The 12,258-nt window shown below is 43.2% G+C and overlaps 1 protein-coding gene across 2 annotated transcripts in view; it reads right to left on the bottom strand.

Annotated features, from left to right (window-relative positions):
- The window catches only part of EFR3A (EFR3 homolog A), a 1,818,520-nt gene that overhangs the window by 1,700,427 nt on the left and 105,835 nt on the right, over positions 1 to 12,258 (bottom strand). For both annotated transcript variants that reach the window (XM_069621641.1, XM_069621640.1), the window contains exon 2: positions 2,651 to 2,705. In XM_069621641.1, coding sequence (XP_069477742.1) covers positions 2,651 to 2,660 — 10 coding nt within the window. In that variant the 5' untranslated portion in view covers positions 2,661 to 2,705. The remainder of the gene's footprint in view (positions 1 to 2,650; positions 2,706 to 12,258) is intronic.

Here is a 12,258-nt window from a genome sequence, read left to right as displayed (position 1 = left end):
GCCTTGCTCGAAGTGTGCTTTCGTGCTCTGCCTTTTATCCCTGAGGGGAAGGTAAAGGGCCGTCAAGTGTGCGTGGTCATTGTCAATTGCCTGACTCTGCCTGACCCTTGTGTTGGGACATTTTAGGTAAATGGCTCTGGTGTTAGTCCGTTGTCTGTAACCGTGTAAGAAAGTGTGTGTGGGAAAAGGAGCAGGGAGTAGAGCTTCTAAATATCCTACAGGGTAGGATGGGGAAAAGGTGTTATAGGGAAGGGGATACCGCATCTCAACCCTCGGTGTCCCACTTCCACTCCCACTCCCCGAAGACCCCTCGCCCAGGTGATCTTCCACCACTGGTCCACCCCCAGAAACTGGACCCAATAGCAATGGCTGTGTCCTGGCCACCTGGATGACAGATGCCTAGGGACTAGTAAGTGAGACACCTTTGGGTTTCTCACAGTTGCTAGAGGATATTTTTAAAGGTCTGAGCAGCAATAGGCGCAGTGGAGTTACAATTTATTTATTTGTATTTTTAAAGCGCTCACACAGCCCGCGGGCATCGAGGCGCTGTTACAGGAATTGTTTTTTTTTGTTGCAGAATAGTTTTTTTGTGTTGGTTTTAGTTACGTATTTATAACGCGCTTTAATACCCAGAGGTTTCTAAGCGCGGACCCGGGGATCGAACCTGTGTTGCTCCGTGTCGTCTTGCTTCCAAGGCAAACACGTTGCCGTTGAGCTATCCTCCCGGGATGCACCCCTGTATGACATGCAGGCAGTCAGGACACACCCAGAGCTACAACATAGAAGTGTCATGGTACCAATGCTACTGCACAATCCTGAAGTACAGCACACGGATAACAAATAAAATGGCCACTTGTGCTTCAACCTATTTCTGCAGGACAATATGTAGGTAAGGAATAACTGCTGCACATGTCCTAAAACAGGACAAAAGTGCCTTAACACTCACATGAAAGTTGGTGCATGAGGAAGAAGTGACAATAGTGTTGCATCACACCCTCGCTGAGCATGAATTCAAGGCACAAGTCTCATCCATTACATCAGAAGCAATTCTAACACTGTATGACAGCCTCACTTATGTTGAGCTTCTGAGACCCATTAAAGGAGAGGCTTGTAGCTGCAGATCAGACCCTTTTCCAGGCCTCGCAAATTCTCAAAAGTCCTGCTAAATCTGCAAGTTGCGGAAAATAAGTTTACCTACTCGAATTAAGAGAAATGCACTTGACCCATAGCAACTTGTGACAAAACGTGTACCACCACTTTCTGTAAAACATGGCATGTCAACATAAGCCTACTTCATGTTTGGCACACTGATTCCATCCAGAGGCCTATCACGAACAGTGAAACTTATTTGGCATTTACTGCAAACAAACTTTAATTGCAGTAAATGTCAAATACACATTTTAAACAACCTAGAATATCATTGTATTCGCCAGCAAGGACGAGTACCATGCAAATGGTATTAGACCTTCATAAAAACGACTGGACTATGCGAGTGGTTTAAGAGATTGAGAGGCCAGTTTTCTGTTAAGATGAACTTGTGTGTTCACAATGGACACTTGCAGTTACGTCCAGTACACCAGCCTCTGCTACACCCTAAAGTTAGGCATATACTCCCATAAAATAGAGAGTTAAAAGACTCCCAACCAAAAATAGGAACCAAATTGCACATAGGTATATGGCCCCTGCTTTTAACAACACAGCTTCATGGATGGTTTGGATCAGTGGTACCAGTGTAGTAATGTGACTGGAAGGTGGTCTAATTGTATTACTTCTTGATTTGAAGAAAAACTTTAAAAAAGGTACAATCCATTTTTTAATATGACTGTATTACTAGGTGTAAAGGAGATCTAAATTGCAAAGCAATATCTGTTTACATATATTTTTACTTGCCCCAAAACATTGGGAATGGAGATTACCGGTTTACTCCCTAAAAACCATTTTACTCAGATTTCAAAATCTTATCTGTAGCACCGATTGAATGTAATGAGTCTATGAGATTTCCAGATATATAGTCAGACCAAGGCTGTATCACAGCAACCAAACAAAAGCCAACCAAACTGAGGCATACAACATATATTCGATACTTTAGTGGCAGATGATCTTAAAATTCATTCAGCAATCCCAATCTTCCAGAAATAGATTAAAATGTGTGCAGTGCAAAGTCATTGACTTTCAGAATGTATAAACATTTAGAAAAGGTGCAGTTTGTTAGTAATCCCGCTACTTTTACAAAAGGTTTTATTTTCAAAAGTATTTGTCAATACACAAATAGCATTTTGGGATTGTCTACATTAAGACAGTTTCTCAATTTTGAACTGTAGCATAGCGCGCTATTACCCTACAAAATATCATTCATCACATTACATTTGTATAGAATATTTAAGAAAGGAGCAGAATCCAGATGTATGAAGAACATTGTTGCAACTTTTGAATGGGTGAGAGGCATGCTGCAGACACTGGGGGTGGAAGAGATGGGTGGGTGAGAATGGTAGCAGCATGGGGGTGAGAGCTGTCTTGCTGTAGGTTAAAGTAATAAGTAGCTGCAAGACAGTGTAGTAGTCATAACTAATTTGTGCACAATGGCTGAAACCTACGCACCAATGTCTAAGGTGCTGCAGGGCAGTAGGAAATGTGTGCCGTCTACACTTACCAGCCGGCATCTCACAGCTCACTCCTATCTCCTGTTTGGCACAGTGGAAGATCTCCTAAAATGCAAGACAAATAACACCACATAGTCAGAGGGTAATATGGCGAGGGTAGTACAGACCGCAGCATCAGCAAAGGAACAAACATGCATCTACAATTCCTGGGACACCTCTCTGGACTTGCCAGAGCTGCTCTAGTGCGTTTCCTGGTAGCTCTACCACTTGCACTCACACCAGGGCAGCTCAGGACAACCGCAATAACCATGCCAGCAGATACATCCAACTGGCCACAGCCGGACTGTAAACACCAACAGCATACCAGGAACAGCAGCTATCGACAGAAGAAAGTCTGTCACATGAGTGCACCGCCTTTTAAAAGAGAGCCTAGCCTTTTGAAAATGGAATAGTGACATCAAAACACAATTTGAGCCAGGAGTTAATTTAAAGCATAAAGGTTGACGGTGTTTGCTCGCCTACGCGTCTACATGCAACAGGTCTCTGCCGACGAATACGCATGGACTCCAACATGGGCCCCAATACATATGTCCATATATATGTGAAAATGACAGTCTGTGCTATTTTCCATTAAATTCAGAAACAGAAAGTTTTGAGCAAGGCTTCTAAAGTATTTGTTTTAAATAATTGATTTATTTCTTTCATAGTTTATTTAAGAGTTTTGAAAATATTTTGAATTTAGTCTAGTTCTGCCTGTATTTACACACAATCCTGTATCAATATTACCCACGAGAACAGTAATCTACTCCATTCTGACATGGCCGCTTTGTAACAACCCAAGAAGGTCCGTATGTGTCACGCTCCCATTAATAATGTATTTTGAACGGATGTCTCCGATTTGAGTGCATCACCCACAGCTACACAATTCCATTTATAAAGCTGCACAACACTTGTAAACTATTTAATCGAAAACATATATCACTTTTCAACCATTGATTCGAGGATAGAATCTAGTTGACAGCATATTGGGAAACTCCCATTAGAATCAGAAGACACAAAAGGCAAATGCTCTTATGCCCTGCATGTGGAAGAATCGATTCATGTCGTTGTAAAATCAGATCACTTTATTAATCTAAAAGTGCAACACTCTCCCACCACAATATGCAGAGTTGTGTGAAGCTGCAAAACAGGAACGTTCCAGAATCCAACAAACCCTATCTCTCATGGCAATGACTTCAGCAACCACACCACAGGTATACCCCTGGTTCCATCCCACATCGCCGGTTAGCACTGTATATGTTCACAGTAACTGTAAACAAATGGTAGTAATACATGTTAATTTTATGGAATGTGTCCTCCACCATAACCATGCACCCATACCTGCCTAAGTTTGAAAATCAAAAACCCGGAGGTTTCTGCTAGCTGTGTGCGTGCACCTCATTCCACCCATAAACTCAGCCCTTGCCATGCTCCCAGGTGAAACTAGCACTGGAAAAAACAATAGTTTTGGCTTTAATATAGTTGTAAAAAGAGTTAAAGAGATTGTTATGACTTTTTTGGATTTTAAAATGTTGTTCTAAAGCCTTATAATAAAATTCATTTTATATATGAGATTATCAGTAAGGATTCAACTGCAAGGTATTTAAACATTTATTCCAATATAATATTGTAATTCGTACACGCTCAAAAAGATAATCTGATAGTATTGGACTTCAGTACAACAATATAAATGAGTTTACATATTTACATTTTGTAAAAAGGTTTTGTCACGGTAAGCAAAAGTGGTGTAGCAGATAAAGTCTGTTAAATTAGTCTATTTGTTTTGTTATTTGTAATATTTTTCCATTACGAAAAAGTTTATTTCACATTTGAATGACAAATTATTAATTATGTAATCCACAGTGTCACTTTCTGGATCTATAAACAGAAATTCTAAGAGTGTATCATGGGGTATCTCCATTGATTGAATGTTGCTGTTGAAAAATAGTTGTTAAGGGGAATTTCAAGTCCAATTACTTCAATATTGCGATTTTGATGGCTGTGATTCGTTGAGTGTAAATGGTAAGGTTTTTTTTTTGTTTATTAAATTTTGTATTTGTTTTCACAACAAACAGTGCACCTCAACATGGTGCATGTAACAACAACCCCCCCACTCCCTCTTACAGTTTCTTGATCAACAACCACAGTGTATTAGTCCACAACTGTCTCTCCTGTGTCAATATCCAGTGAGCTGTCCATGTCCAGATCTTCAAGCTCCGTACCCGTCAAAGATGCCACCAAGTGCTGCCCCTCTGTCAATGTTCCTGCTTCCTCTTCACCCACTCTACAAGCGACCTCCCTCCAAACCACCGTTCCTGCCTCAGCCCATTTTAGGAGGTCCCTCCACCAGGTTTCTATATTCGGCCTCTCCCATGTCTTCCATCCCATTGCAATCCTAAGCTTAGCCAAAATGTAAGCTAGGTCTTTAAGCTTGCTCACATGCTTAAGTTTGTGCGGTCTAGGGAAGCCCTCCACCATACATGCCCACAAGGAGTCCACCACCAGTCTAATCCCTTTGTCCACCAATCGGCCTGCTACCTCCTCCCAATATCTTGTGATTTCAGGGCAAGCCCAAAACATGAGTACCATCCCCACATTTTCTTCCCCACATTTTGGGCAGTATTGCTTAACCTTTTTGCAAACTTGGCAATTTTCTTTGGGGTCATGTATGCTCTCTGTGGGTGATGCACAGCTGAATCTGTTGCAATCTGGCATTCCTTGACACTTATTTATGATATCCTTAGATCCTCCCCAATAATCCATCGTTTATGGTCTCCCCACTTTCCTCTTCCCAACCCCGCCTGACCTGGGCCACCTCTTTACCCACCTTGGACATCAGTATCTCATAAATTCTGGAGACTTCATGACCTCTGCTTGGAATGTTTCTATGGCTACATATGGCTGTTGGGCCAGTTCTGTTTCTGACAATTTCTTCTTTAATAGCTTCACCAGCCTAGCATATGTGATGTACTGTCCGCTGTGTAAGCCTGGGTCCTCTATTAATGTATCGAACTGCATCTTTTCCCCATCCCGCCACACATCTCACACTGTTGTCACTCCTACTACTTCCCGAATAGTTCGCCTCACTTGTTTGTCTATGCCACCTAGTGTTACAAGGGGGATTTGTGGGGAGCACGGCAGCGGGCTCACCATTACAGCGCAGGCTCTGTGCCAGATCTTTTTGCCCAGGGCCAGCAGTGCGGATCTATTCTCTTTCGGTGGGTCAGTCACCCACATCAACTCGTTTAGGAAATAAGGTGTACATTCCACCCTCAGTAGCCTGGACTCCGGTGTGGTGTCGTCGGATAACCATCTTGCTACATTGGTCAGCTAGGTAATACACATCAAAGTTGGGCAGTCTTATCCCTGCCTAATCATGTGTGTTCTGTAATTTCCAAAGAGCTATCCGATTTCTGGTATTATGCCAAATTAACCCCCTGCATATACTGTGCAAGTTGGAGAAAAAACGTTTAGGTATTAAATATGGGACGTTTTCAAAGTTGTGCAGCAATCTAGGTAATACTATCATTTTGAGCAATGCTGTCCTCCCCATCATGTTCAGGGGCAACCTTGTCCAGAATGTCATACTCCTTTGAATTCCTTTAACTGCCTTTACCGTGTTGTTTTCATGTTCATCTTCCATTTTATGGTATATATCAATCCCCAAATATCGAAAGGTGTCCACCGCCCACTCAATCTGTAACACAGGTAATGCACATTTTGGTACACCTATATATCTGCCCAAAGGAAATATACTGGATTTTCGTGGGTTTATTGTTATGCCCGACAGTTGTGCAAACCGTTCGAGTACCTCAAGTATGTATTGCAGATTTTCTTCCGGGTATTGTAGATACAGCAACATGTCATCTGCGTACAGCGAAATCAGGTGCTGCTGTCCTTGCGTCTTAATACCCACTTACCCATAATAGTAATTGAGGTATGCTGTTAATGGTTCCAACCCCAGAATAAATAGCATCAGACACCAGGGGCATCCCTGTCTAGTTCATCTGCTCAGCGTCCATCGCTCGGAAACCACATATACTGTCCAGACTCTGGAGATTGGTTCATTGTACACTAATTTCACCCATTGCAGGTACCCAGGTCCCATTCCAAATTTCTCTAAAACAGCCAGCAGCCATGGCCACTTAACTGAATGAAAAGCTTTGACTGCGTCTAATGAGGCCATCACCAATTCTTGGGTGCTCCCCGCAGTCTGATCTATGATGTGGTGCAATCTTCTGAGATTGTTGGAGATGCACCGCTGGGGGACATATCCCGTTTGATCATGGTGTATAAGGGAGCCGATCAATGGTCTCAGCCTATTTGCTATCACCGCAGTAAGGATCTTACTCAGTGCTGCAGGTAAGATTTTGAGGTGGCAGTATTCTACTCTCTATTTTTAAACTTTGAGAGTAAATGTGATTTTAAGAGAGTAAAAATGACTTTTCTCCTTCACAAGAGAGTAAAATGTACGCAACATCCAGCCGACGTGTGAAAAAAACTGTTTGGAAACCATTACTAAGTGGCAGCTTTCTGCATTGTGACAGAATACACCTTTCATTATTTCTGGCCATTTGATCTCTCCTGTATATATTTAAATGTTGAAATCACAAAAACCTAGCCAATTATATAGTAAAGCATACATGAATTTGTATTGAGTGTTGAGATTCGATAGCAGAATTGTCTTTTGATGTTTAATGAGAGTCCTAATTTCCTGGAGCTATTACTACCTAATGGTATGCCAATGTTATGATACAGCAGTGCATAGAGGCAAGGACGCCATGCCAAATTCTATATCTAATCTCATGGTCAAATGGTTATTTATACAGCACTTTCACCAAAGTGCTGTACATAGAACATATTCATCACAATTATCACCAAACCAAAGTCGGTACTCCTTTATCGACCTCGAAAGGATGAAAGGCTGAGTTGGACTTGCCGGGATTCGAACCCGCAACCCACAGATCACGCAGAGATTGCAGCAACGAGTGCTCAACCGGCTGATATTGGCGAACATCCTTCAGAGGTTGGTTAACCGAGTATCGACTGAGGTATAATGATCACAGTACCTAGTTGTATGACAAACCATTTATGAAGCGCTACATAATGTTAAATACCTATATGGATTATCACAGGGACAGGTTTTGCTGAGTTTCTATTTCAATTACCAATGTAACTTTCATTTGTTTGTTTTTGAACAGAGCTTGCACTTTCTTGAGAGTCAGGTTTTGGATGTTTTATTTGCAGTCTTGAAGATTTGAGAGGCTAGAACACCTGTGATCAGTTTAATCGATTGAATGGATGTAAACCAGACTGTGCATAGTCATAATTTTACACACTGTTTTATAATTAGACTGTAAATTAAATTAGAAGTGTAAAAATGACTCCCTCTACACGATTATGTACACAGCACCGGAACTCTGAAAAATACAATTGTGCAATACTGGTTTGCTTTCACTGGAAAAAAAGCATAACTTGTTAAAAAAAAAATGTATTATTCTCAATTGCAACTTAGTTTTCCATCTTATTAATTTTACAATCCTAAAATTCTAGGAAAACATGCAGTGCTTCTGAAGCTGAATGGAAAGAAACCATTCCTTATCAGTGTGCAGTTTATTTTTTTGAAAGGCTTCAGAGAAATACATTCTGTTTCAGAGGTGGCATGCAATTACATCCATGTAGATAAAAAATCACAAGAAGCCTTCTGGTTTCTGTCAAGTAACCTGACCTTTGCACTGCCCTCTGCTCTAAACCTGTGTGTAAATGTACCCAGGAAAAAAATAAAGCTGGCGTATTTACAAGATTTTCATGCATAAAAAGGCCTAGTGCTCGCCTTATCTGGAGCCCTGATCTTACTATCCGGATTCAGCATCGATAGTGGTCTATAGGATCCAGTCCGTATCCGTTTTGCCCGGTTTGACCGCCTCCCTCAGAGTCTCTGGTAGCCTACCCCTTTCAAACACCTCATTCTATCTCCCTTTCTAGTAAGTCGTCCACTATACCCCCCCCCGCAGACTAGCCACCTTTGAGATCGCCTCCCTCCTCACTACTACCTTAAATGCTTCCCACAGCGTACCAGCTGACTCAACACGTCCCGTATTTATTTCAAAATATTCTTGTATAGCTTTTCTTAAGTCTTCTCTAATGATAGTGTCCTTGAGCGCCTCTGCTCGAAGCTTCCACGACGGAATCCTCGGTCTGGGCGGCAAATTCTGCCATGTCACGACCAAGGGCGCGTGGTCCGACAGGACTGCTGCTTTGTACTCTGCATCTTTAATCTCCTCCACCAAGGAGTCAGGAACAAATATGTAGTCCAACCTGGTGTGTAGATCGTGTGGAGCTGAGTAATGTGAATACTCTCGGCTTTGCGGGTGAAGCTCCCTCCATATATCGGTCAACTGAAAATCTTGTTTAAATGTAGCTAGGGCCTTCGCTGCAGCATTCGGTTTAGTCATCTTGTCATCAGACCTGTCCATCATAGGGTCTAGTGTGCAATTGAAGTGTTAGGCAGAAACCTGTGCAGTTCCCTTGGGGACCACTGCAAAAAGTTTAAGACCACAGGAATTAGCAGTAAACCCAATTGGTAGCAGTCTGCACCACCCAGATTTACCTGGTAGCTTTGGCTGAGCAGTCAAACTTCTCTCAAGAAGAGTTAGGCAGTATACAGAGCATACACAATAGGGCAGGTAAATACAGTAGAACAAGCAAACACTGACCAGAGCTTTGGTGTAAAAGATATATAATTATTTATTTAAAAACACATCTATAAAAACACACTGGCAATAATATCAAGCAAGTTCAAAAACACAGTCACTAAAGTATATACACTCCCTTAAAAGAATATTAGACAAGTCTTAAGTAAAGCACCACTCATTTTCAGACAGCGGTGAGCGCTTAACGCAGATGGCACTCTAATAATTAGGTTTAAAAGGGAGAGAAAGGCAGAGCATAAATGGAAACAGATCCCAACACCTTCAAAAGAACGCAGCAAGAGAAAAAGGCAGAGTAAAACCGTGAAGTTAGAGTTCAGAAAGCCGGACCCACTTTAAGAGGATCAGAACGAAATGTGTCCAAGGTCACACGGTTGAAAAGTGCACAAATGTCTCGAAAAGGTTCAGAAAGGAGTTGGACCAAAAGAAAGGGACCAGTTAGATGGTCAAGAGACCAGCCCAGTCTAGAAGGTTAAGGATTTACTGTCACCTTGTAGCAATCTATAGAAAGGGAGGCCAGGCGGACACCGTACCTTGAAATGGTGAGAACACTCCAGCGGGGGCAGTTGTTCCTGGCAGCGGTTGCGAGTTGGTGCTTCGTCTGGCAGAAGAGAAGATCTCGTCGGGAAGGAAAACAGGAGGTCGTTGCGCTGCCAGGGAAGAAACCAGCCGCAGAGTTTCTCGATTCAAAGGAGCAGTCCTTTCATACGCGGTTCAGTGGTAAGTGGCTATCTGGTTGCCGGAGTGCATGGCACAGGCAATTCGACCACTAGACATCCTGGTAGGCGAAAAGGAAAGCGAACTGGTTGTCCCCACCAGCTCAAGGGGAAGAGACTCTCCCGCAAGAAGATCTCCTCTGTCGTCGGGAAGTGGTGAGACGGTTCAGCAGGGCTACACCGGTGGTGTCGTCGTTGCAGGTCGGCTCAGCTTCTCCCTCTTCGGATCTTTCAGGTCCTGTGGCGACTTCTGAAGTTCCAGTCCCAAAAGCCCTGCTTTTATGCAAGAAACCCCCATACATTCAGCCTAGCTGTCAATCAAACATGCTAAGTGGTGAGCCAGCCGGCTCACCACTTGGGCCAATCACACAAGAGTGCGACTCGAGTTGCCAAGGCAACTCAGTCCAGGGTGCCTAAACCCCCTCCCACACCCCCTGTGGTACCCAGACAGAGTGGCACCACTTTTGGAGGCTTCTGTGGAGAAGCCTGCCAAAAAGTGGAACAAAGGGCTCGACTTGGGTTGGAGTCACAGAAGAGAACACAAACGCCATTTTAGAATCGAGTTCTGGCAAAAAATACCAACCGGTGAATTAATATTGAATAAATAACCCGGCGGTATGTTCGAGGCTATGGGAATTAAATAATTAAAGTTGGTAGCCTCGAACAATGGGAAAATCCCATAGAGATATATTCGCGGTCGAATATAAAAAGTAGTATCCACTGCCACCAGCCAAAACTCGATCAGGGGGGACGGAGATGTGCCCCCTCAAATAACAGACCCCGGGGCAATCGAATTGCCCGACCAGTACGTCCACAATATGATGGTTTGTACTGGTTTCTGTTCATAATTTGGGACTAGTAAAGCCAATGGTGACTTTACATTCCCTGGGAGACAGTAGTCAGTCCCAGGGTACGGAGTCATGGTGGGGTGTCACTATGACACCCCTGTGTCACTGCACTGAGGGTGCTGTGTAACACACATAGTAAAAACACATGAGACCCCATGGAGTAAAAGACCCCATAGCCCATAAAACACATTAACAGTCAAAGGAACCCTCAAATCATGTCCAAGAGTGTGAGGAAAAGAGTCTCACTCTTAGCAGGAGAAAAAAAACAACTCCAGAAATCCAGCAAAGCTGCTGGGGGACTCACTAGGTTAGGAAATTCAGCCTAAACAGAGAATTCTCCCTAACACTCGCCCCCCACCCCCCAGACTAAGGGACAAGAGGATTTAATCCACTCCTGGATGAATCTCATACCTCTAGTCGATGACATACATCCTAGAGAGACCATCAGCATTTTGGTGGCGACACCCTGACCTGTGCTCAATGGTGAAATCAAACCCTTGCAGGCAGATTGACCATCTCAATAGTTTTGGGTTTTCCCCTTTCATTTGCATTAACCATCTCAAGGGTTGGTGGTCAGTCTGAATGACAAAAGTAGAACCATACAAGTATGGCCTAAACTTCTTCAGAGCCCACACAATAGCAAAACACTCTCGTTCAATGGTTGGCCACCTTGTTTCAGGATCCTTCAGCTTTCTACTGATGAAGCAAACGGGGTGGCTCCCTACCTTTCCCATCCAGTTGACTGAGGACTGCACCTATTCCTACATTTGACACATCTGTCTGCACAATGAAAGTTTGGTGGTAGTCAGGAGCTGTGAGTACTGGGACTTGGAAAAGAGCCTTCTTCAGGTTTTCAAAGGCCTGATTGCACTCATTCCACCTTACCTTTTTAGGGAATTTAGGAGAGGAGATGACATTCAGTGGAGAAGCTATGGTCCCATAGTTCTCTATGAAATTCCTGTAGTACCCGGTGACACCCAAGATGTCTCTCATCTGGGTCTGAGTAGTAGGTGTTGTCCAATTTTGCACAGCTTCAATCTTACTGAGCAAAGGCCTTATTTCTCCACCTCCTACCTCATGTCCAAGGTAGACCACTTTACTCTGTCCAATCTGGCATTTACTTGCCTTTATGGTCAGATTGGCCTTCCCCGAGAGCCTGCAAAACATAGCTTAGGTGGTCCACATGTTCTTCCCAGGTTTGGTTGAAGACTGCAATGTCATCCAAGTATGCCATGCAGAAGTCCTCCATCCCTGTCAGAACCTGATTTACCATCCTTTGAAATGTAGCAGGTGCATTTTTCAATCCAAAAGGCATAACCTTAAACTGGTATAAGCCAACGGGGGT

The sequence above is a fragment of the Ambystoma mexicanum genome, chromosome 5q (assembly GCF_040938575.1).
Source record: "Ambystoma mexicanum isolate Mex_15411 chromosome 5q, UKY_AmexF1_1, whole genome shotgun sequence".
Classification (NCBI taxonomy): Eukaryota; Metazoa; Chordata; class Amphibia; order Caudata; family Ambystomatidae; genus Ambystoma; species Ambystoma mexicanum.
Note: the sequence above shows the minus strand (reverse complement) of the source record. Positions and strands in the feature narration are given on the sequence as shown.